Source organism: Coptis chinensis, chromosome 3 (genome assembly GCF_015680905.1).
Source record: "Coptis chinensis isolate HL-2020 chromosome 3, ASM1568090v1, whole genome shotgun sequence".
Taxonomy (NCBI): Eukaryota; Viridiplantae; Streptophyta; class Magnoliopsida; order Ranunculales; family Ranunculaceae; genus Coptis; species Coptis chinensis.
This window is the reverse complement of record NC_141458.1, coordinates 444,452-470,911: the sequence shown is the minus strand read 5'-3', so window position 1 is coordinate 470,911 and position 26,460 is coordinate 444,452. Positions and strand designations below refer to the sequence as shown.

At 38.5% G+C, this 26,460-nt stretch overlaps 1 protein-coding gene and 1 pseudogene across 2 annotated transcripts; both read left to right on the top strand.

Annotated features, from left to right (window-relative positions):
* The first annotated feature begins 4,256 nt into the window (after positions 1 to 4,256).
* On the top strand, positions 4,257 to 5,003 carry LOC147506996 (uncharacterized). Its single transcript, XM_086599639.1, has one exon. The coding sequence runs from the start codon at positions 4,257 to 4,259 to the stop codon at positions 5,001 to 5,003; it is 747 nt and encodes a 248-aa protein (XP_086455765.1).
* Positions 5,004 to 10,611: 5,608 nt separating this feature from the next.
* LOC147506995 (uncharacterized) lies at positions 10,612 to 26,047 on the top strand (annotated as a pseudogene). The gene is made up of 19 exons (XR_015217511.1): positions 10,612 to 10,772; positions 11,097 to 11,440; positions 11,796 to 11,984; positions 12,175 to 12,258; positions 12,840 to 12,899; positions 13,140 to 13,184; positions 13,824 to 14,023; positions 14,433 to 14,905; positions 15,141 to 15,264; positions 15,378 to 15,572; positions 16,425 to 16,510; positions 17,206 to 17,272; positions 22,644 to 22,718; positions 22,843 to 22,893; positions 23,640 to 23,717; positions 23,801 to 23,937; positions 24,195 to 24,301; positions 25,069 to 25,134; positions 25,651 to 26,047. The product of XR_015217511.1 is annotated as an uncharacterized LOC147506995 (transcript).
* Positions 26,048 to 26,460: the final 413 nt, after the last annotated feature.

The following is a 26,460-nucleotide window of genomic DNA, read 5'->3' as shown; positions in this document are numbered from 1 at the left end:
ATAGTCACATTTGCATTGGGCAGCCTCACCTTGCTTTTCACCAAAACGATGAAAAATAGAAGAAATTAAGCCTACGTAGAGGTGAATATGAGTGATTTGCATTGGGAATGCTCTTATTCATATAGGCATACCGTGATCTATACAAAAGTTTTGGACATAAGAGGATGAAAAAATATCTAGGGGCTTCCTACTGATTGAAGTTTGGAAGTCATGTTTGAAATTGGATCTGTTATGGTTTTTGCATTTCAATAACGGGGATTCTCGCTAGTAAAATGGTAGGTGAGCAAACATCAATAATGGCTGATGTGTTTTTGTCGATCTTATACGACGCGTGCAAGGCGAAATCCCATGTCTAATACCACCCCTGCCCAGAACATTGCCTATACCTTCGAGGCCAACTACATTGTTGCCCAAATTCCCCATACTCATGGCTGGTCCAAGTCCCACCGTCATTTCCTTTGCATTTGTGATTGTTGTACGTGGCTGCCGCTGCTGCTTCTGTAGCAACTGAAGTTGGGGATGAGAAGGCTTGTTGACCACGTGGTTACCCAATTGAACATTTGAGTTCTGCCCAATGGAATTCAGGTGAGAGTGGGCTTGCTGAAGACATCAGAGATGGTCTGTGAGCATGTTGTTCAGGATGAGAAACCTTTACAAAAAGATTGTTTGTACTCAAACTTAAATGACAATAATTTATTTGTGCGACCCTAAGAAAGACATAACTTTACTAAGCTAGATGGGTGTCCTAACTTACTATGCCACGGTGACGAAGAGTGGTGAGATGCATATAAAGCTTGGACTCGAGGCGAAAGCAATGGTAGTTTGTAGAGACCATCTTTATATTGAAAGAGGAGACAATCATTAGATTTATCAAAGACATAGAAGTGGTGAGAATTAAATGCACATAATATATTATTATTATGACAAAACTGAGCAATAGATAATAAGTTTTTGTGAATAAAATGGATGACATATAAATTGTTAATACGAAATTGAGAAGACTTAATAGGAAGTGTCATGCTATCCGTGTAAGTAATAAGGAACTTGTTGCCATTGCCAAGAAGCACAAAGCCAGATCCAATATATGGTGTAGGCTGGTGAAGATATGCTAGGTTACCAGTCATATGAGTAGAGGCATCCGTATCCAAATAATAATCATGATCATATGTAGGAAGATTGTTGCAGAGTATATACAGATTGAGGTACAAGAAAAATAACCATACCGAGGTACATATATACTTAGCAATCTGTTGACCATAAAAAATTGTCGGGAGCCATATATATATGGACATAAGATCTAGCAAATTAAAATGAAGTAACTTGGGACAACTGGTAGCAAGATGCCCAATGTATGTACTGACAAAGCTGACAAGACTAAACAGTAGGATGCGGTCTAAGAAGCCCGAGTGTATGGTGACCAAAGCCATAGACATTAGATCCGACAGATACTTCAGTTGACATTGTTGGCAATTATTGTAATCTGTCAAAAATGGATAATAGAGACAAAGTGGTGGCAGTCTTGTTCAATTGTTTTAGGAAGAGAACCCAATTAGTGCTAGTCTTCACAAACTATGACATCTTGCGGAGATATGTCGAGAACTCGCAGAGTGAAAAAAAAAAAAAGAACACCCGCCAGTGAAAAAGAGTCGTATAATAATTTCCAAATATCACTGAGGATAAAGAGCTAATGTTAACTGTTAATGTTGGGGAAAACAATACCAATCAATTCCTATTAAGATAGTTTGAATATGAACTACACTCTAAACTCCAATAAAAAATCTAAACTTTCACTACAATCAATAATCATAAACATAAGTTATAAGTTATGGAATTAACCAAAGGTAAAAAAAGGCGTTAAAAAAGCACTAAAAGCTAATACCCTCTTGTGCCTTAGGCTAGGAGCGAGGGCGTGGCCCGTCCCGATCGAGTGGTGGCGCTAGTAATAAAAAAAAATAGATATATCAAATAAAAAATAAAATAAATATTAAATATGACATGAATTATCACTAATTTGCTTAGTCAAATTTTAAAATTAATTTTATGTGATTGTAAACATAAAACCATTGTAGTCATTTAAAAGAAAAATCTTAAGTAATAAGTAAATAGCAAAATAAAACGTGTATATCTCAATACAATCTAGCTCAACTTCAATAAACTAAAATAATGAACCGATAGAATTGAGTCAAATGAGTTCTTCATAAAATAGAACACGTGATTCAATTTTAGAATCCCGTAAAACTTCATTTAAAATTTAATCCATCTTTGTGTCTTCTCTCAATCCATACAACTTAACAAAAATTAGTCAAAATTAAGTTTAAAGTGTACTCCACAATGAAACTTACTAAATTTGTACAATTTCTTATATCATATAACAATTGGATCGAGTGTAAATGTGTCACGTATTAGCAAAAATTGTAAAAAAAAACGAAAAAATTGTAAAAGTTGATAAGGCGCGCGCCTTGTGCTTCGCTACCAACAAAAAAGCAAAACAACGACGCCTTTATATTACCTATCGCTACTTTTGGTCAAGGCGAGGCACTAAAAGTTATTGTGCTTTAAGCACCTAAGGCCTTTGACTACACCGAATTAACCATCACAAACAAACAATAGCAATGTAAAGTAAAGCTTATTACAATTAATGAGACACAAAATATAACGTGATTCGCCTAATGATGCCTAGTTCCACAAAAGCAAATATTTTTATAAGTGTGGAAAGAAATATTACAATTGCTCATTGATCTCAAATCTCTAGTTCTAAACTTACTAGATCTCTTTTTACTAATATCTCTTTACAAGTTTTATCTCTTTGTAAGAGTTTTATCTCAATTTTAGTTTTTCTCAAATCAAATTTGGTTTTCTTTATTGTATATCTTATGGGTAAATGATACGTGTCTATCTATATCACTTCCTTATTATTATCATTATTTACAATAAGTCATCTAGCAGCAGTTATGTAACTCCTAGAGTTTAGGAGTATTTGAAGTTGTTGAGTCCTAGTTGAAGTAAACTTAGTAGCGGGAGACCTAGTCTTCTGGAAGTGAACGTTGTAACTTCTTTTCCTTATTGGGTGGGTTGAGTACGCTAGATATTGTAATCAAGGCCTATATAAGAAAAGCCAAGTCATGAATAAGAAAACAAGTTATCATCTAATATCTTTTAGCACACTGTGTTAACCGGAGGTCAAGGCTCCTCAATAAGCCTCTATCCATTTTTCTATCTTAATTCTCTTATTACACCATAGGTCCTATCAAAACCAAGAAGAACAACCCTCAGTACGTACCAAATTGGTATCAGAGCTTAGGGATGGACCAGCGGGTAGAGCACTTAGAGCAAGCTATGGATAAGCTCTCAACTGGCCAATCGGATCTCATGAACCGAATGAACGAAATGTTTGATAAATTGGATGCTCGTATGGATAGAATGTCTGTTCAGCCTGCTAAAGAAGTTGGAGAAAATTCTCAGTTACCAGCTCGAGTTTCCATTGGGCGGAATGGTGAGTATGGAAGAAATGGTAGTTCCCAATACAATGGGTCAAACAATTCATACGCGCCGAAGTTTGTGAAGTTGGATTTTCCGCGTTACAACGGTGAAGACGACCCAAGCAGCTGGTTATACAGGGTGAAGGAGTTTTTTCATATGAATCACATTCCTCTAGAAGACCGTGTGTCACTGGCAGCTTTCCATTTTGAGGGTCCTGCTCAACTGTGGTACCAAATTTTGAAGGAGGAGATGACAGTCATAACATGGGAAGACTTCGAACTAGCCGTGTTTATTCGCTATGGTCCCAATCCATTTAGCGACTTTTTCGGCGACCTGGCTAAATTACAGCAAGTTGGATCTGTACGAGAATATCAAGCTCAGTTTGAGCAATTGCTTGCAAAGGTTGGGCATCTTCCGCAGGAACGACAAGTGAGTTGCTTTGTTAGTGGGTTGCGTCCTTCGATTAGAACCGATGTTCAAGGCGCAAGACCGAACTCATTATCTACAAAGAATTGGGTTGGCCCGTTTGTATGAAGCACGAGATTCATCACAAATGACCGGTACCAACAAGGGGAATCAAAGCGAAATTTTTATCTAGCGTAGACAACAAAGCAGCCGGGTGCTAGTATTCGTTCGGCGATTACAAGTTTGAATTACAAGAGCGGGCGTACTAAGGGTTGTGCTATAATTGTAATGAGAAATTTGTTCCGGGGCATCGATGCAAGAAGTTATTTGTGATAGAAGGTTGCTATGATGAAGAAGACGGTGATATAATTATGAATGAGGACGACACTATTCATGAAGTCTTGAGCGAGTTGCCTGAGATTTCTTTGCATGCAATTTCGGGTTCCCGGGCACCAGAAACAATGCGGATAAAGGGTGGCATTGGGTATGTGTCGACTATTGTTTTGGTAGACTCAGGAAGTACTCATAATTTTATTAGTGAAACTCTTGCTAGCACGGTAGGCCTACAGCCTGAACGAGGAGGAAAATTTGAAGTTGTAGTGGCTTCTGGTGATAAATTATCCAGTAAAGGTAAGTGCACAAACGTTAAGTTAAATTTGCAAGGAGTACCTTTATTTGTGGATTTTTATTTGCTTCCACTAGAAGGCTATGATATTGTGTTAGGCACTCAGTGGCTGCGTACACTTGGTCCTATTCTGTGGGATTTCACAAAATTACAAATGAAGTTTAAGGTAGCAGACAAAGAAATACTCTTGCAAGGTGTAAATCCTCCAGCTAATAAACTACTTGGAGACTTACGGTTTTGCCATGAAGCAAAGCAGTGCAAGAAGGGAGTATTGCTTCAATTATACTCAATCGGAACTCCAGTTCCTAAGCTTAAGGTTGGCTATCACCCTCCACAATTGCAGCAGATTTTGACGGCATTTCAGGATGTATTTGATGAGCCGAAGGGCTTACCACCTCCACGAAAACAAGATCACAGAATTCCCTTGATGGCAGGTAGTGAACCGTCTGTGTCAGGCCTTATCGATATCCGTATTATCAGAAAACAGAAATAGAGAGGCTAGTGGTCGAGATGCTCTCTACAGGTGTAATCAAAACCAGCAATAGTCCTTATTCTTCACCAGTTATTTTGGTAAAAAAACATGATGGGTCGTGGCGCATGTGTGTTGACTATCGTGCTTTGAACAAGCTCACAATCAAGGATCGGTTTCCTATACCGGTAATTGATGAATTATTAGATGAGCTACATGGGGCAATGATATTTACAAAGCTTGATCTCCGAAGCGGTTATTATCAAATTCGAGTGGTAGCTGATGACACATCAAAGACTGCCTTTCGAACTCATCATGGTCATTACGAATTCTTAGTAATGCCATTCGGGTTGTCCAATGCACCGTCCACATTCCAAGCTTTGATGAATGAGGTATTTCAAGATCATTTGAGAAAATTCATTCTAGTACTTTTTGATGATATCCTTATATATAGTAAGTCTTGGGAGGAGCACTTTCAGCATTTACAGATTGCATTGGCTATAATAAGATCCCACAGGTTGTTTGTTAAAAGAGAGAAGTGCCAATTCGGTCAAAGTGAGGTGCATTACCTCGGTCATATAATTACTGCTACCGGTGTCGCGGTGGATTCCGACAAAGTTGCAGTGATGAAAACCTGGCCCAAACCATCCACGCCTAAGGCATTAAGAGGCTTCCTTGGGTTGATTGGTTACTATCGCAAGTTCGTCCAAAACTTTGGTAAGATCACCGGTCCACTTACCAAAATGTTACAGAAGGACTCTTTTGTATGGACACCAGTTGCTTTGAAGAAGCATTTGCACGCTTAAAAGAAGCCATGACAAAAGCTCCGGTATTAGCTTTACCTGACTTCGCCAACCAGTTTGTAGTCGAGTGTGATGCTAGTGGTTCGGGTGTTGGTGCTGTTCTAATGCAAGACCGACCTATAGCATTTTACAGTCATGCATTACAGGGAAAGAATTTGTTGATGTCGACTTATGAGAAGGAGATGTTAGCATTGGTAATGGTCAGCAAAAGTGGCGTCCATATTTATTAGGACGACAGTTCATCGTTCGAATCCGATCAACAAAGCTTGAAATATTTGTGGTCCCAAAGAATTATTACAAGAGCTTCAAAGAACGATGGTTGTACAAACCGATGGGATTTGATTTTGTTATTGAATACAAAAAGGGAAAGGAAAATACAATGGCGGATGCTCTTTCTAGAAGAAATGGTTTGGCACAAGATGAGAAGAACAAAAGTGAACTTGCGGCTATTACTCGTCCCCGTTCCTCCTTTGGTTAGAAGCTATCAAAGAGGAAGTAAAGATCCGATTCAGATTGCAAAACCTCATTCAACGCATCAATGATGACGGCGGTAGGACCATGGAAATTTCAAAGCTGGAGTTATTTTTTTTTTTTTTTTTTTTTAGAATTTATCTACCTGAAAATTCTTCTTTACTTAAGGATATCCTAGGACAGTTTCACAACAGTACCCATGAAGGCTATCAAAAAACTCTACAAAGAGTTCGAGCTACTTTTTATTGGAAAGGAATGAGACGACATATCCGGGGATTCATTGCTGCTTGTGATGTTTGTCAACGCCACAAATCAGAACAACTTGCTCCAGCAGGGTTGCTTCAGCCACTTCCTATTCCAAATCAGGTATGGGAGGACATCTCTATGGATTTCATTAATGGTCTGCCTATTTCTAATGGGAAAACTACTATTCTAGTAGTTGTTGATAGGCTGTCCAAATATGCACACTTTCTTCCTTTGTCACATCCGTTACCGCGGCAATTGGTGTTACCGCGAAGTTTTCTTTGATAATATTTTCAAGCTGCATGGTATGCCACGGACAGTTGTGTGTGATAGGGATCCAACATTCACAAGTATCTTTTGGTCAGAGTTATTTAAACGGAATGGAACTGATTTTAATTATAGTTCAGCATACCACCCTCAAACTGATGGCCAAAGCGAAGTGGTGAACCGAACGGTGGAGATGTACTTGCGATGCTTCACAAGTTCTCAGCCCCGCGAGTGGATTAAATGGTTATCATGGGCTGAGTATTGCTATAATACTAGTTGGCACTCGGCTATTAAAACTACTCCTTTCCAAGTTGTTTATGGCCGACCACCACCCACTTTACTGTCATACATTCCGGGAATGACTGTTGTTGATTCTGTGGAAAGACAACTGATGGATCGAGATCAGATTATTAAAGATTTGCAGACTACTCTGAAGGAAGCCCAATCCCGCATGAAAAAGATTTATGATCGTCACCACACAGATAGAGAGTTTGGGGAAAACATTTCTGTCCAAACTGAACTTCCTATTGCACAAAGTCCTGCAAATACTCTTTACCCCAAGCCACAAGCAATTTTGGATTATCGGGTGCGCAAGAAGAAGAAGGAGATTCTAATTCATTGGCAGGGGTTATCTCCAGCAGAAGCTACTTGGGAAGATTTTGATACACTACAAAACCAGTTTCCTGATCTTGGCCTTGAGGACAAGGCCGTTTTTTGAGGACAAGGGAGTTGATACGTGTCTATCTATATCACTTCCTTATTATTATCATTATTTACAATAAGTCATCTAGCAGCAGTTATGTAACTCCTAGAGTTTAGGAGTATTTGAAGTTGTTGAGTCCTAGTTGAAGTAAACTTAGTAGCGGGAGACCTAGTCTTCTGGAAGTGAACGTTGTAACTTCTTTTCCTTATTGGGTGGGTTGAGTACGCTAGATATTGTAATCAAGGCCTATATAAGAAAAGCCAAGTCATGAATAAGAAAACAAGTTATCATCTAATATCTTTTAGCACACTGTGTTAACCGGAGGTCAAGGCTCCTCAATAAGCCTCTATCCATTTTTCTATCTTGATTCTCTTATTACACCATAGGTCCTATCAAAACCAAGAAGAACAACCCTCAGTACGTACCAGTAAACAACCCTACTTTCATATATATAGAATTTTGAAATTTCAATGTGAAACGAAATTCCAAATCAACTCGGTCTGTTGAAAATCAAACTCCTAACTGTGCACAACATGGGGGCGTGCTCCCATAAACTCAACCAGGTCGTATCAACACATGGTGAGAGACCCCAACAGTTAAGAGAGCAGACAAGAAGTAGCTTATTGTTGTAAGAACAATTTTGCCGTCTTTATCAAATAAAGCCAAAGTCAACGTAGCACACCGAGATATTCTCCATTGTTTCTCAATATCATGTATAGAAAAACCATAATTCGGAATTTCAGAATTCTCAGAATTCCGACAAATCTAAAAACCGAAATTCATTAAATTTCAACCCCTATTACATTCGGAATTTAAGATGATTTCGGAATTTCATATATTTTAACTCTATATTCGGAATTCCAATTTTTTGAAAAACCTAAATTTCGTTCGGAATCACGAACTACGAGAAAAACTAATCGGATTGGGTTATCTGGTAGAGAGAGAAAGGCCGGGGAGAGAAGGGAAGTTGGTAGGCGGCTTCAATTAAAGAAATGACCCTAAACTGATACTATGAAGAGAAAGATAATTAGATGTATTATTCTCTTTTAGAAGTAATACTTATATATGAAAATCTTGATATACAAACTATGCATAAATGGAAACAAATCACAATAATATATTACATCTACACATGAGCTAAGTCACATGTGTATCCGGCCTTAACAACAAGAACCAGCTCAACGATAATAATCAGTTGTTCTCCACGACCATTTAATTTTTTTTTATGACAAATAAGAATTTATACACAATTAATTTCTGTAATCTGGAAGAGTAAAAAGGTTAATTTGACTTTGGTTCCTGCTATAGTGCTATATGTTGTCTATATTAGGACTTCAGGGGTTGTTTTTTGTGTTTGGTCACCATAATTTTGAAATTTCGCATTTGGTTAATTTTTCTATATGAAGAGGAAGAAGGACAAAAAGGACTAGCTGTGAGTTATATTTGGAACATGCATAGCTACTGGAGCAGATATATTGCCCGGTAAGTTCATACTTCAACCAAGGTGACTCGGCGAGGAGGAACTTACGTCGACAAAATAGGTGCAGTAGAGACTAGAGATGCAAGTATGCAACACGCGCAATAGAAAGCCTTGAGTATCACAGATTAAGAATATATATCACTTGACAAATACAAATACAAATACTAACTCAAAAGTTACTAACTCAAAATGAATACCCAATCTTACAAATGAAAAGACTAGATAGGATTTCTAAATTTTTTTCTTCAAACTTTTGGTACATCTCTGAAAATCCCATGCAAGACAGTATGCGTGCTACCTGTTTCCGTCCATCTAAATAGAGTACACATTTACAATATTTTCTAGTACAATTGTACACCATATGTGCTACCTGCTGACTTCCTCTACACTTTTATGATAGAAATGCTAACTAGGAAGTAGGAAACTAGGAACCAATTAGAAAAAAGCTAAAAATGCCACTTGACAACCGATTTTCCACAAAGTGACTGTTGTTTTGACCAAAATGGCTAAGTGCCCAAGTCCTAACATTGAAATTTTGAAATGGTTGTTGTTTTGAGTTTTGACCCAAACACCAAAAGTCAGATGGTTCGAAGATATTAATGACTACTTGACATTTTCAACCCAACTGATTCAACGTTTTCTTCTCTGTACAGACTATAGTCATTTAGATGGTAATCCGCGCGTATATATGAATTAAGAGGTACAAAATAGCGTATTTTCCCTGATAAGTTCCATCCAATATGTTCACTGATCGATGAGTATTCGCAATTTCACGTTGCAATTATTCACAACGAAGACATTGAACATTCACTGGGATCGTTTCATTCGTTTGTCGACAAGTACTCAAACGCTTTATGGCCCGGACAAGACTATACAATATAATAAGTATATAACAAGTAAGAGGTTATCGAAAAAAAAAGTATATAACAAGTAATAATAGCAAGGTGGTGGTAGTATATTTTTCAAATTTAAAGAAAAAATTTAGAAAATCTGGTCACAAATTTTGACCAACTCTAATAGATCGCAAATTCTATTAGTAAAAAACAATTCACGCGATATTACCACTGTCGCGCGACAATTGGAATGTCGTATGTACAATTCCAAAACAACCCACGCGACATTAGGAGTAGCGCGCAACCATTCCAAAAGTAAAAAAAAAAAAAATCCCCACGCGATATTAGGACTAACGCGTTGTGTTGGTCAAAGTAAAAAAAAAAAACTGCGACATTTACAATGGCGCGCAACATTATTAATGTCGTTCTGCATCTGCATCCAAATTGCCAAATTTACTAACAAGAATATGAACGAACAGTTGATGCGACCGAATTTGAAGCTACCTAGAGTTGGAATTCCGATAAATTCCAAAAGATTTCTTCAAATTTGAAGATTTTGATAAGTCATACTACCAACTAGACGCTACCTAGAGTTGAAATTCCAATAAATTTCAAAAGATTTATTTAAATTTGAAGATTTTGACAGGTGATACTACTACGTAAATATGCTCTAATAATATGATTAATATTATATTCGTATGTTTGGTCCAAATAAACGGCCGTCCTAATAGTGCACCAACATTAAATATATATATATTATTATTAATTCGACGTAGACGAGGGAGGCAAAAAAATTACCATTTTTTCTCCATTAAAAAAAAATCAATAAAAAAACATTTCCATGTCTCATGGTTGAACGAACGTTTATCTAACTAATTAATTAATTATAAATTTATAACCCAAAAAAAAAAAAAATAATAATCATATTATAGTTTTTGCAGAAACGCTAAAAACATTTACAACTTTTTTTCTCTCTATCTCTGTCCTTAAAAGGTGAAAACTTTTCCTTTGTGTAAATTCTAGTGTTGATTGATGTTAGTGTTTGTAAAGTTTGATTCTTTTGAAGTTATTGTATGTTAGAAATCAACATGATCATTTTTTTCTGCAATATTATCTGTTGAGTATTGTTAAATTTGTGTTCTTTTTATCATATAACTTGCATCATGCCCATGCCCATGCCATGCCCATGTTCATTAATGAAATTTTCATCTATTTGATGTATGATTTGTGTTTTTCTTTTCATTTCTTATGATTTATGGTGATAATCATAGGTTTTTTTTGTGGGGGCATTATATAGTTGACATGCTTTTTTTTCAGAAGGATTAGAAATTTTATCTGGTGTAATTGTTAAGAGAGATGACTAAGAGTGAAGATTCTGGTAGTCCTGGATGGAGTGCTGCATATTTTATGCAGACTACTGAGGATGTTGCGAAAGCTGTTGCAGCAGTAGCTACTGCTGCTGCAGCGCTCTCGTTCCACGATCCTTCTGCTGTATTTTCAATTAAAGATGGCGATAGCCAATTTCAGAAATTTCAACGCCAGTTCACAAGGGTATTAAAAGGCTCCTCACCTCCTGCTTTCGAAGTCAAGAAAGCGCATATAATCCAGAAGTTTTAACTAGCCTGAAGCGTCAGTGGGCAAGGTTTCAGTTGCATGCCATGGTATGCTAATCTCTTTATTTTTCTTCATTTGATCAACTAGTTGATGTAATTGTGCTTAAATTTTCAGTTATTACACTTTGTAGTACGGCAGAATCAATCATTGATAATCGTTTGTGTTAATGAAAGTGGAAGATAAAAATATATATGTGGATCTTTTTTATGGAAACTTCCAACAAATTCGATGGCAATATTGTTTATCAATCTCTTAAAAAGTGTAGCAGTTCAGTTGGAAAAATGAATATGCAAAGGTGCCTTCCAGAGAGTTCATTTGTTGCAAAACGTAAAATTCATTTACCTTTATGTTTCTTATGTAGTCACAGTGTGACTGTCAGCTCTGATTATCTATGTTCTGCAGGGTCACAGGTCTGTAAAAGAGCCTTCGAGGCTGTTTGAGAGCATGGTAGTTCTTGGACTGCATCCTAATACTGATATCCGGGCACTTGAACAGCAGATTCTTGGGAGAAGGTCCGAAGGTTCAGGCAAATGGCGTAGTGCCTTGGTTGGTCAGAATCATGCGCGTGTTGAACCTAATCTTGAACCGCAGGTACTATATCAATATATCATACGTACGACGTTTCATCATAAGGATTCTAAAGGCATCTTGTTCTCTGTGAACCAGGCAGAACAATTGTTGACTCATTTGTTTTTGTACGCCCACATATGTTTTGCTATTCAATTTCATTTTTTTTTTTTTTTTTTTGTAATTTGTAATTTTTTCTTTCTTCTACTTTCAGGTTTTATTTGTATACCCTCCAGAAAAACAGCTACCACTGAAAAGTAAAGATCTCCTATCATTCTGCTTTCCTGGAGGCCTGGAGGTTTGTTTTATATAAAACCTTCATGCTATTCTATTTATCAGAGTTTCCCGTGTTTTCTTCGGCTTTAAGTTAGGTACTAGCATGTTTTTCATTCTTGTGGAAGACACACGTTGGAAGACATTTACTTGCTGAGTTAATACTTAATATGAGCCAGGAAATCCATAAGCATAAAGTCTAGCATCTCGTCCACCTGCCCCTAAAGCCCAACTCTCTAGCATAAAGTCAAGAAGTTCAAATGCCACAGGATAGTACATTGCCATCTTGAATTTTAAACTATTCCAGGTTCACCCTCTTTGGCATCAATTTGTCTATTAACAACAACAATCTAAAATTATCTTCCACTCCACTAAGGCGTCTGGAAATGAAGAATGGTCTCATGAAGCAACAAGTCACAGACTTTAATCATATGAGGCTAAGACTTCAGTAATAAGGTGTATTACGCCCCAATACATTTTTTCTTATCACCATATCGTCTGAGGCTCCTAGGTGATTGATATATTATACTTACTTGTACTTATCCTTGAATATTATGAAGAAGCATCTTTAAGTAACAAATTAGAATTTGTGAATATCGCTCTCAGGTTCATGCTGTTGAACGGAGTCCTTCAATGAGTGAGTTGAATGAAATACTTCTTGGACAGGTAGAACTGCTGCTTCTTTCCTCCGTGTCTTGTGTGTGTCTGGTACTTGTATACTGTGAAATAGTTTATATAGTGAAATCATCATTTATAACTTATGTTACATATTTTACTGATTGAAGGCATGATATCTTTTGACAGTTCGACAATTAGTAGAGATAAAGGAGTATACTTTGACTTTTCAACCTTCAGTAGACAGTTATAGCAGTTAATAAAGCTGCCATATTTTTCATAATTATGCAGGAGCACCTTAAGAAGAGCGACCAGTCCTTTGTATTTCGTTTACAGGTAATCTTGAGATAAGGATTTATTACTTGTATTTTTCTGCAGTAGGCGATGGATAAAGTGCCATGTGTAATGCGGTTTATCAACTGCAATTTGCAATTAATTATGCCAACTTGCTAAGCTGGCAAAATCTGACAAATTGTACAAAAATGTGGGTTGTGAGAAGTAAATGTTTTAAACTAGAGGTTTCTTTGCAATTTTACTTGATGAGTATTTGTTACTTTATTGTTTTTATTATTATCAGTAGTAGTAGATAAAGTGATGTTAGCAGTGATGATGATGAGATTAGTAATGTACTTTTGGTTGGAAACACGTTGATACCTTTGGTTCTGTTTATTTGTGTCCCTGAGCCTGGAAATATCATCTCCTTGTGTTGTAATAGTAATGTCTCAACTGTCACGTAATGCTAACTGCCATAGAAGTTCTCCACTTGGATGACTAATATGGTCTGGGATTTTGGTAGTAGTACCTCGATCTCAATCCCTTTGGTTGTCTTGTACCTTTTTGAGCGTTAACCGGCAGATTCGGTCATACTGGGCTGTTTATGTCTTTCTTTATATCCCAGTCTCAAGACAAAGTCATGTTTCCAATATTGTATAGCCTTTTGGTTTTCTTATGCAAATTCTATGTTCTTTTTCGTAGGTGGCTGACGATTCAACTTTATATGGATGCTGTATGCTTGTTGAAGAAATTGTACAGAAACCCTCAGGACTGATTTCCATGATTGTTGAAAGAGAACGTGTTTGCTCTTCTCTGAGTCGTCATATCTTAACCACACGGAGATGCTATTGCATTCTTACAAGACTTCCATTCTTTGAATTGCATTTCGGTATACTTAATAGGTCTGTCAATTGTTCCCTAATATTTCAGCTATCTAGATTGTTTCATTCTGAACTTTTGGATACCTAATTAGATACTGTGAGTGACCATTTTTTTCTTTTGAAACTTTTTTCCCTATTTGTTACATTTATTTGTTAATCTTGAGCGTATCTTTTGAAGTAATTTTTGCTAGTTAGCATATGGACTCTAATACATGATGACTTTCTTCATTGTTCGAGTTACTGGTTTTCTATGAATCTCTATCTGAACATTACTTTAATGGAAGTGTTTATACCTAATCGTTAATGGTGCAAAGTTTGAAAAATCAACCGACCTGAGCCTAACTTAGATTTTTATTTACTACAACTACTTTCAGAATAGTTTTGATTATTCCCCGTTGCATAAGTGATGACAGTTTTTGTTTTCCTACAGCATTTTCACTGAAGAAAGGTTGGAACGTTTAACTAAAGGCATGGATATGTTGGAGTTGGCATCACCTGAGGTAAAGGAAGAGGAATTATTAGAGAAACCAGATTGTAATTCATCAAAACATGATTGCTTTCGGAGGACGGGGCATATGAACACACAGAAACTTCTGGCTTAACTACAGAAAGTCCTACTTCTGAGAGACTTGATGATGGGTTTCATCTTGAACATCAGAGTCTAGAGACACCTTTTGATTTACCAGGGGAAAGCCATGATAGTGACATTGTTTCTCTAAAATCTTTGGAATCAGCAGTGGATACTGAGAGGACAGAATCTGGGGTTGGAGTGCAGATCTCTGATGATCAAAATGTCTCCGCTGACGAGTTCAGGATTAAAAAGCAAGCAGTTGGAAAAAGCTTACCAGAGGCCATTATGCCTCTTTTGATTTTTCACCATGAAAGCTCTGAATCTTCCACAAGGTAAATCACTTGTTCTCTGATACCATTGCAACTATCTGGCATTAGCAATAGAGTGCATCTTCTTCAATACTTGTTTCTGGGCATACAGAAAATCTAGAAGTTTCCCTTCTTTTTAAACAATGACAGGAGAGGGGGGATTTTTATGACATCTCCATTTTATATAGACTTACCAAAAGTCAAACTTAGTCGAGGAGGGGCAATATCAGCATTTACCTTTATCATTTGGTTCATGTAGTTACCAGGGGTCACCAAGTGAAGACCGGTATTTCAGAAGTGATATGGATGAAGCAGATATGGAGGAAGCCTCTACCTCTGGTCGAGAAAGTTTCAATGATCACAACATTCTTGAATGGGCTAAGGTTTGATGCTCTATTGTACTTTGTCATTAATTGACATGCTTTCAGGTGGAACACCTGGGTGCTCTGGAAGCCATATTTCACCATTTAATTCTAATGCAATTTTGTGTTTTCAGGCAAACAATCATGGATCCTTGCAAATTATATGTGAGTATTATCGTTTATGTTGTCCCACCAGAGGAACAACACTTGCATTCTGTCCTCTGGAGCACCTGCATCCTTTGGAATTCCACAGACCTAGTGAAACAGTGCTACATGTTGCGGGCTTAACCATTGATTTGAAATCCTGCAGCAGTCTGGAGTTTGTAGAGGTAAATTCCTATATTTAAATGAGTGTACCAATGCCAAAAATAACAATTTAGTCAGTTGTAAGACAAATGGATTCAGCCCTAAGTTCTGATATTATCCCAATGAACAGAGGTGCATGTGTTGGTTGTGACTTGTGAATCTGTGGTAGAGCATTGGGTATGAAAAGTAATATTATGCTCAAAATATTTTGGAGCTAAAAGTAATATTTTTATTTCATAATACCAACAATGCGCAGAGATATGATGTTATTAAAAAGATTTTGATATGCTCATCACATATACTATTGGCATATTTTCAGTGAAAAAACATATTAATTGGAGATCAGGGAAAGCACAATAGATGATAAATGTTTTTCAGTAATGATCTTATACAAGAGAAGTAAAAATTAGTGGAACCTACTCCACAAGAGTCATATGTCCAAAGCGTGCATGTAAATGCTGTTGGTTTTCATTTATTGTATTATATGTTTATGGAGTAGGTTCTGTTTACAAACTTTTTATGCAGCACTTCATACAATGCCCCCTAACAAGGTGATTTAAGGGATAATTTCTTGATTTCACCACCATGGAGATCATGTCTATATAATATCAGCTCATTTACAAATAGCTAACCTCTTTTTGAAATTGTTCTCAACTTACGAATTTTTTAACGGTCCAGTAAAGCAGATATTGCATCCATCTTTCTGGCAATGTCCAAAAATGTGCAAAGGAACTGATTTTTGGGGTGATGATTTCCATGGAGTATCATACTTAAAAATAATTCAGCCTTTGATTCATCTTGTGGGGTGTGGGAGGGGGCATTGTATGTACATTTATGTATGTATTTCTGATTTCACTTCTCTATGATATTATCAGGCACGCAATGCAGTATTAGCAGAGGAGGAGGCAACTGCTCTATCTGTATGGACAGTTGCATGCTTATGTGGCTTGTTGCGCCTTGAACATGTAATTATCTGCTCTATCTCGATTGACAAAACCATGCCCTATCATCTGATCCTAGGGAAATAGTTATAATTGTCAGCCTTCTTATGAAAACCAGAAAGTATGTCGTATGATGTCATTATTGAGGGTAATTCTTGTGGTGTTCACTCCTCGGATCGGTGATCCATATACATATTTTAATCAGCTTTGTTATAGCTTCTTATTTATAATGGTATAATTCTTGGGTTTATCTTCAAGTGATTATGCATCTCCCAATTTAAGTGTATCCAAGATACATGTAATTTTTGATACTATATGTAGAGTAATTGGATTGAAGTTGAAATCGTTTGTACCTATTCTTGCTTTAAAACTTTCAATTTGAACTTTTTGTTTAAATTCATATTGTATGCTTAGGAAGAAGGGAAAAAAGTCGTGGAGTAGGTTAATTTGAAATTAAATAACTTGTAGAAGTTAAGGATCAATGTCTAATTTTCTTTGGATTATCCAAAACATTTGTTCATTGCACACGTCTTTTTCCTCGTTTCATGTCAAATCTAATAAGTTTTCAAATGGGTGATTTTTGCTTTTGAATTCTTGAGTTCCATAGAAAATGATAAATTATGTTAAGACCAAAAAGAAAATTGGTAACAAGAAACCTTTTAAATCGATCTTTGTAAAGCGTGCCCGTTTACATCCTATGATTGTGTTTGCATGTTTCGGTATTGACAATGTTAGCGGGGCACTTTTGGAGAAGCAAATTGTCGCTTATGCGCTCTAACTTGGTATGGTTGAGTTATGACATTGACTTCATGTGAATCCTCCATGTACTTATGGTTTTGTAGAAAGCCCGGCCCAATCCGTAAACAAATGTGGAATAAGGAGTTACTCATTACTTGGCGTGTAGGAATTGTTTCTTGGCGGAGGTGGAAGATTGTAATGACTTGAGTTTTATGGTGATTGACTTGGGGCTCATTGAGTCCGGCCTTCACCGATAACATCTATGTATCCGTAGAAAGAGAGACGATAAAAGTTAGGTCTCAAAGTGAGACCCATCTTCTATTTATAATAACAAAGTTCACGGTGTACATAGGTTGGGCCCAAGTATAGGCCCAATAGGACTAATATTACAATACTCCCCTCAAGCCGGTGCGAAGATATCCAATAGACCCGAACCCGATGGAAGAGCTTAAGATCGGCAGGTCCCAATTTGGTTTGGTAAGAGTATCGACAATCGTGCCTTAGTCCTAACAAAGGGCGGGGAGACAATCCCAAAGACGAACTTTCTCCCCTGAGAAAATGCACATCAATCTCATGTGCTTAGTCCGCTCATGTAGGGCCGAATCGGAAACTAAATGGATGGCGGCTTGATTGTCCGCGAGTGAAATCTGGGATGATCCGGTGTGCAAAACCAAGCTCTCCCAAAATAGATCGCAACCACATAATCTCTCACAAGTGCCCCAAAGCTGGGGCACGATACTCACCAGCCGAGATGATCCGGACAACAGATCGGTTCCGGCTTTTCCATGAGATAAGGTGATTCCCACGAAAAAGCACATAAAGCGGTAGTGGAACGGTTGTCGATAGAACCTCCATAATCGAAATCGATTAAGCATTCTGGGACCCTGCGGAACCGGTGCATAGAAGAGACCTAAGCCGGGGCAAGACTTTTTAGTACTTGAATATGCTCCATTTTGCATCCATATGAGATTGGCGTGGAGCATGCATGAATCGACTAACTCTGCTCCACGGCATAGGCAATGTCCGGTCTAGTATTAACTAGATAAATAAGGCGTCCCAACAAAGTACCGATAAAGGCGATGGATCCGACAATAATGGTCCATCGATGCGCAACTAATCGGTACGTTAGGCACCATAGGAGTAGAAACCGGTCGACAACCCAAAGATCCACTCAGGTCGGAAGATCTAGAACATACTTTTCGTTGAGATAAAGAGATTCCGCGGGACTACGTGCAATCTCAATGCCAAGAAAGTAACGTCACGAGACCCAAGTTTTTAACCTCAAAAGACTTCCCAAGGGATTCCTTAATTTGTACAATGCCTGATGCATCGTCTCATGTAATAATAATGTCGTCCACATATACAAGCAGATAAGTGCGGCCCCCAGAGTTCCGCCGAACAAACAATGTATGGTCCGAGTGACACAGGTAAATCCATCTTTGAAGACAACCTCCTTTGAATCCATTGAACCCGGGCTCGTGGTGACTGCTTAAGCCCATATAAGGACTTACGGAGTCGACAAACTTTCCTAGCATACTCCCCCTCACCACGAAAGCCTGGTGGGGGATCCATGTAAATCGTCTCAGCCAGATCTCCGTGAAGGAAGGCATTCTTCACATCCAACGATGAAGAGGCCAATCATAAGAGGCCAGCCAGGGAAATAAGAAGTCGAACAGATTTTAACTTGGCTCACGGGCAAAGGTCGCGCCAAAGTCACGTCCGTGCACGTGTAAATCCCTTTAGCAACCAAAGCGGGCCTTATATCGTTCAACCGTACCATCCGCCAAGTACTTCCATTGTAAAACCCATTTGCATCCAATGGCGCGTCTTGGGAGAGTAAAAGCAACCATTTCCCAAGTCCGATTACGCTTTCGAAGGGTCGTCATCTCACCTGCGATAGCGGCTACCAATGTGGATCGACAGAGCCTCGAACCGATCATGCGGTATCCGAATGGAGGAAACCGAGTCGATATGTCCGATAGGAAGCGGATACACCGATAAGAGACAAAGCTGCGAATAGGATGGTTAGTGGGAAAACCGTATTTGTCCGGGGATGCACGGTCACGGAAGGAAATCGAGGGGCTCAACAACGGGAGAATCAACAGAGCAATCATAGGGGAGTCAACGGTAGGAGCAATCCGCGATGGGGTAGATCACTAGAAGGTGAAGAAATGTTACCCGAGGCGATTAAAGCATGAGCATGAGCATGAGCATGAGGAGAAGTCACGGCGAGTATACACTGTAAAAGGTTTAGTAGGAGGGACCACCGGAGGAGTATCAAAGGCGAGGAATAGGATAAACAGCGGCAAGGAGCGCCTCCTGCAGGGAAGACAAAGATTCCCCCACGGATGTATAAGGACCAAAATATGCACTATGCTTTCGACAAATGTGACATCCAAGGTATGATAGAGGCTGATTTTACTAGGTGGATGATAACAACGATACCCCTTGGACATAGGGAATACCCGAAAAGACACACCGAATGGATTTATCATCCAATTTGGTTCGCGTAGGACTTTTATCATGAACATAGCAAACCACGACCAAACACCCGGAATAATGGGAAACGAGAACACGGTATCGGTATACAACTTGAAGAGGGCCTTACCATTAAGAACTCTACCGGTGTCGCGGTTTCGAAGTAGAAAATAAAGAACCGCGATAATGCCGATGGGATCGGAGGAACATGCATACCTTGCAACAAACACCGAACTACATCCATAAGACTCCGATTTTTTCGTTCGAAGAACACCATTTTGCTTTCGGTGTATAAGGGCCAGTCGATTCTTTGAAGGATACCCCTTTGGTTAAGACGGGCGACAAATTCGTTGGAAACATACTCCTTCGCATTATCAGACCGAAGTCCGCGAACCACGATATTGAACTGAGTTTTAATGAGTTGGAGAAACTGAGTGAAAATAGGGAGAACTTCAGATTTCTTGCGAAGTAAATAGATCCAAGTACACCGAGTATGGTCATCTATAAAGGTCACGTAGTACCTATGGCCAGAGAGGGTAGTCACAGGAGAAGGGCCCCAAACATCCGTATGAATCACATCAAACATACAAGGAGATCTAGAAATGCGAGGAATATAAGAATTACGCACATGTTTAGACAAAGAACAAGTATCACACATAGTCCCGCATGCTCATAGCCCCTGCCAAAAATCTGCCTCATTACTTTCGGGTTAGAAGATAACAAGAATGGGGTAAGAAAACAACGAGCGATGATAATCTTTAGCAAGGCGACTAATGGATAACTGAAAGGTGCTAAGTGAGGAACATGTAAGGCCCGACTCTAAAAGAGATAGCGGGGGGGATAATCAAACAAGTACCGCTACGGGTAATAGTGGTGTATGAGCCATCCATTGAGGCGGACATGATGTGAAAAGGGTGTGCTATTAGACAATAATCTAGACTCACCAATCGTATGATCATTTGCCCTAATCAAGGACCCAACCGGATGGAGGCGGGAACGAATATGGAACGCGATGGGGTGTACACTGTGGCGGCCATCATGGCGAAGTACTAGATGTCCCCCACGTAGACACATAGCATGCATAAGGCGATCAATCATCTTTGGGTAAAAGTCCCGAATCCTCGAAACTCCCCACGAATGATGACTACCGTGAAATATCGCCAATAGCCGCAATCTGAGGCTTCTTTGCCTCCTAAGCCCCTCGACCCCCTCTTGGGGCCGAAGCTCGGATGCAACCGATAGCAACTATCAATAAGGTGTACCATTGCCGCTTGCAATGAACGCAAAAGCGTCCACGAGTGTTCCCCGGATGGAACAATGAAGAACGAAAGCAACGAAACCCCCCGGGGTCGAAAGTAGTAGCAACAAACGCCATCGATCGGCGAAGACGGTGCATCGAAACCACCGGAGAAGAAAATCCGAACCACGGCGGCTCATGTTTCTCAATAATGGCATACGCCTCACCAAGAGATGGAAGAGGTGCGATATTGAGAACTTGAGTCGCGGATGGCTTCAAAAATCGAGTGAAGACCAATAAGGAACCCCGATGAACTCTCTGTTTCTCCTCACGCCACAAGAGCGCCATAATAGTAGGTGTCATACCGATATCTTGGATAGGGAAGTGTAAGTAGAAAGCTCCTCCCGGGTAACTTCTTCAAGTACCCAAAGTAAGCTAAGGCGAAAAGAGCCCCTGTGTAGCGATGACTCTCGGTAGAGCTCATAAATTCGAACCTCATTGTTAAGTAGTAGCATACATTTCGAGAGAGCAGCCCACAAACCATCAACGGTCTCATAAAAGGTAAACATCTCATAGACATCGGGCTCCATAGAGTTAAACAACCAACTTAGAATCATACTGGGTTGGTCATGGACCAACTATTGTAGGTAGGGTCTCAGTATTAATTGGACAAATCATCTTGTTGGGAACAAGCCAATCCATCTTCCCTTTGGCCCCCAAAATAAGCGAACGTAACGAGCCCAAGAGGGAAATTCCGCCCATTAAGAAGAGAGCGGTAGTAATTTTCTTCAAGAAGAGAAAATTATTCAACAAGGAGACATCATCCGTACCTTTAGAGTCGTTATCCGTCATGATAAGGGATATAGTGCAAAGAATAGTACCTTGATGTGAGAAAAAAAAAGTTATAATCGCCGGAAACCTGCCGAAAAAATGTGATAAACGCCGAAACCTACCGAAAAGCAGTGATAAACGCCGAAACCTACCGGAAAACAGTAGGAGGCAGCACAAGTCGGTATTCGGATGAAGCGACTCAGCGCACAGGTCGGTATGCCAATATCGTCATTTGCCGAGCGGGGAAGAAGGAAGGGGTGGCGGCTAGGGTGGTGGCTAAGGGTGGTGACTAGGGTTTGATCTCCTTACTTCTCTCTTCCTGTTTTTTCTGATACCATGTAGAAAGAGAGACAGTAAAAGTTAGGTCTCAAAGTGAGACCCATCTTCTATTTATAATAACAAAGTTACAGTGTACATAGGTTGGGCCCAAGTATAGGCCCAATAGGACTAATATTACAATAGTATCTAACCAATAGACGTCGTCTTAAAAAAAGCAGTCAGTAGTGCTATGAGCATTATCTATGTACGTGAAGTGTGTCAGTACCTATCAGCCACTACATTTTTAGAAATTCAGTGCAGCAAACCAATAATTTTATCTCCACCACATGCACATCCTCCTAGCATGTGTGCCTGCTTTTTTCCTCGCTCTGTTTTGTTCTGCCGTCACTGTCAAAATTTTATACATGAATTGAATACTAAATTCAAACCCATCACTTCATTGAAAAGAGTGAGATTTGATCTGAGGCGTGATTCATCCAAAACCTTGTGATTTTATTGTTGGTTGTGCTGATATAGTTTTGAGTGTATCTACTGCCCTTGCATATTAGGTGCTTTTAGATAAAACTTATGGATATATTGTTTTTTTTCAGGGAATCTTGTCTGCTTCAGTTCTCTCCGTTATTTCTTTAATCCGGCCCTACCAGTGGCAGAGCCTTCTAATGCCAGTATGGTACCTTCTTCTTTATGATTAGGTGTAAAAATTTCTTGAACAATTCATTGTAATTGTAATGTGGAGATTCAGGTGTCAGTATATCCTGATAGTCTATAGCATCTTGTATGAACTTTCAGGTTTTGCCAAATGACATGCATGATTTTTTGGATGCACCGGTCCCATATATAGTAAGATTTTCTAACTTCCTCCTTTTTCTTAAACATCTTGTATGTAATATGTTACCCGCAGAATCCTGCATTGTTTCTTATTTTACCTTGTGGATTTATGGAGTTCACTTTATGTGTTTCAATACTCTCAAGGCAACTTTACTGCCAATCTTGACAGTTTTAAGCTATGCTGATGGCTCTTTTTCTGGCACTGACAATTATAGAATTTTCTGAAGTGTGTCTAAAGAATTTTGAAGATATTATATAAAATTCATCTAGTTTTAAACTTAGATGTAGCACCTAACACTTTCAGTAGAGACAATCTTTAGGAGAATATGATATTGAAAGAGGAGAATATATAGACGTTTTGAGTATTGCTTTCATCAATCATCAATTGTTTCAACTCCCTCTTTAACATCTAAGAGATGACTAGCTGGAAGTCAAAATTCGTAAGGGCAAGTGGATTCCTTGCTGTGAAAATAGGTCTGACTGGTTAATTTAGTACTCATCAGCACTAACCGTTCTAGCAGGTGCATTGGTGCAAGCATCATGGTAGGTATTCTAAGATCTATACAGACAACGTAGTAGATACCGTGTTTTCCGGAAGCAAATTAATAAAGATCTTTTTTTTTTCAAGTGAAAATTCCTATGTGTAGACTACCTAATAGAATCACTGAATTCAGAATCTTATAATAAATTTGTTTTGTATTGCCTTCGGTTTCTAGCATTATTGTATATGAATGAGAAATGTTTAGAGCTCCTTGTAGGTTGGTGTAAAGAACAAAACTGGTGAAGTACAATCGAAGATAGGAAATGTCATTCTGGTCGACGCTAACAAGAACCAGGTATTTAGTTTCGTCACATAGTAGAACTTTCATAATAAATAAAATTTTAATTAACAAAAAAAAATTATACTTGTAAAAATCAGGTGCGGTCTCCCACTTTACCTCAATTGCCCCAGAATAAAGAGTTGTTTAAGTCGTTGAGTCCATACCATGCAAAGCTTGTTGGAGAAAGCTATTTAGGAAGAAGACGACCTGTCTTCGAAAGTGTACAGATGTTCAGGTTGGCTCTTAACACAATACAAAGTGCATAGACGTTATTGACTGTGAAATGCTAATAACTCTCTCAATTGCTTGCTGCTCGTTATTCGGTCCCACAATTTGTTAATTTTATGAAGAGGAGGCCTGGGGGTAGAAACACAGGTGCAACACACGAGAAATCAGGACGGAACAATCTGAACTGTGTCCTAATTTGTTCTCACATTTAGCGACTTTGAAAATTTGTTTGGTCGCTTATATACCAATTTTTTCTATGTGCAGATTGAGGCTGCGAAGGGGCTCTTAGCTGTTCTAAGGTCTTACCTGGATTCTCTTTGCTCAAATCTCGGTCTCATACAATTACTAATGTGCAATCTAATGATGACAAGGTTGGTACCCCCCCAATACCAGTAGCAGAAAATGTGTCTCAGTTGAAGGGCAATATGATTCCTTCCTCGACTTTAAAATTTCTTTGTATTTTCTTGGGACACCATCTGTTCACGTTCTTTCTATTGGAGAATTATTCAGGTCATGTGGTGTGATTGCCCATAGTCTATTCATAAAGTTAATGAGTGAGTGGTGAAAAACTTGATATTCCATAGTCTCTCATCCAACAGGACGTTCTCCTTCGAAGCATTAATGATCTTTGGAAGAGAAACATGACCGTTATTAAGTTTTGTTCTTTGTGTGGCTGGCCCTGTGTCAGCAAGAACATTCTGAGGTGGCCTTTGTCTTAGCACATTTTTTTGTAATAGTACTTTGGTAGATGTCCAGTATGGCTTGTGTCATGCTAGCGGGGCGTTGGTACATGGGTCTCTCTCTCCAAGTGAGAAAGTGCGTCTGAAGTTGTGGTTCCTTTTTGCTGCTTGGTCTTGGTGGTTGTGTGCAGCTAGTCATTAGGAGCCTAGGTGATTAAGGAGCTGTGGTCTTTCTCTCAGATATTTTTGTCTTTAGGGGAGCTGTTCCGTTTTGTACTGGGTGTGTTGCATGTGGTAGATTAGTTTTAGGAGCAGAGATTTTTTTTGTCACTTTTGGCTTTGTGTTTTTTCCTCTCTTTGTTCTTGTACAAAAAGAAAAAAAATGATTATTTGCTTCTCCATTGACAGAATTAACCGACACTATACACACTTACGCCTGCATTTCTTTCCACTATCAGGTGTCTTTACTCTTGAAGGAGAGTTTCATTGATTCATTTCCAAACAGAGACAGGTCTTTTATGAGGGTAAGCGTCTTAAACAACTAGTTTTACAGGTCTTTTAAATGATATAAATTGTACTTAAGCGTCTGCTTAAGTAGTCGGTTCTTTGAAATTTACTATCGCACTTCATACCAGTTTGTATATTTATACTGCAAAAATGTCCAAAAATATTGATGTAACCATGCTAGAAATAGACATTACTTTGAGATCTCTTACAGAGTCCTGACCCTTCACTTAGTTCCTTACCTGTAGCGGTGTCTGCTTAAGTAGTCGGTTCTTTGAAATTTACTATCGCACTTCATACCAGTTTGTATATTTATACTGCAAAAATGTCCAAAAATATTGATGTAACCATGCTAGAAATAGACATTACTTTGAGATCTCTTACAGAGTCCTGACCCTTCACTTAGTTCCTTACCTGTAGCGGTGTAATAATAAAAAGTAAAGACTCTGGACATACAAAAAATCCGACAAGTCATTGTATAGTTGAAAACAACATAAAAGTTGGTATTGTTACTAATTTCTTTTTATGTTGAACAGCATTTTGTAGACACACAGCTCTTTTCTGTACATACGGATCTTGTTCTATCCTTCTATCAAAAGGATTAGCGTCACCATGTAAAGGTTACTGGATAAGTTATGGGCGAAGTACCTAGAGCGCAAGCTTTGTAATTTAGACAAGTTATTTATGAATTATTGATCCCCAGTTAGGGGACACAGAGAAGTTTGTTTCCCCAAGTTTTCCTTCATTCCTCTTGTTCACTGTGAAGGAGTTTAGTAAGTCCAAGTTCTTATGATGAATTTGGTTTTGCTAGTTGCAAAGAAAACTTTGCGGTTGTATTGTAGCCTTGTAGGTGAAAGGGAACTAAGTGTTTGTACGATATACATACATTAATCTCATATATATTTTTTAATGAGATTGTGGAATTATTGTTTATATTGAAAGATGTATGTACTACATTCTTGGAAGTTGGTACCCGACACTACCTGTTAACCAACCCTTGCATTAGGAGGCGCAGGTTGGATTTACTATCCACTTCTTCAAATCACCCCAGCATTGGGAAGGTAATATTGCCTTGTTCCTATGATTGTTATTCTTCTTTTGATAATATTTAATTATATGAAGTCGTTGCTTTTCTGAAGAAAAAGAGAGGAAAATCAAATTGTTCGTGCCAAGAAAATATTTGTCCGAGGTGTAGGAAATTCTAATATTTTTGTGTGCTATTATGTACAAGTTAAAACGAAAACAAGGAATTTGTATGAAGTTCTCGACTCTTGAACTTGTTTTCTGGGTAAACCACTAATGTTTGTTAATGCAACTCTCAGCTACTATCATCAATAAATGTTGCT

Excerpts from the sequence above, each read along its gene's own strand:
- LOC147506996 (XM_086599639.1), top strand. The coding sequence starts at position 4,257 with ATGAATGAGGACGACACTATTCATGAAGTCTTGAGCGAGTTGCCTGAG.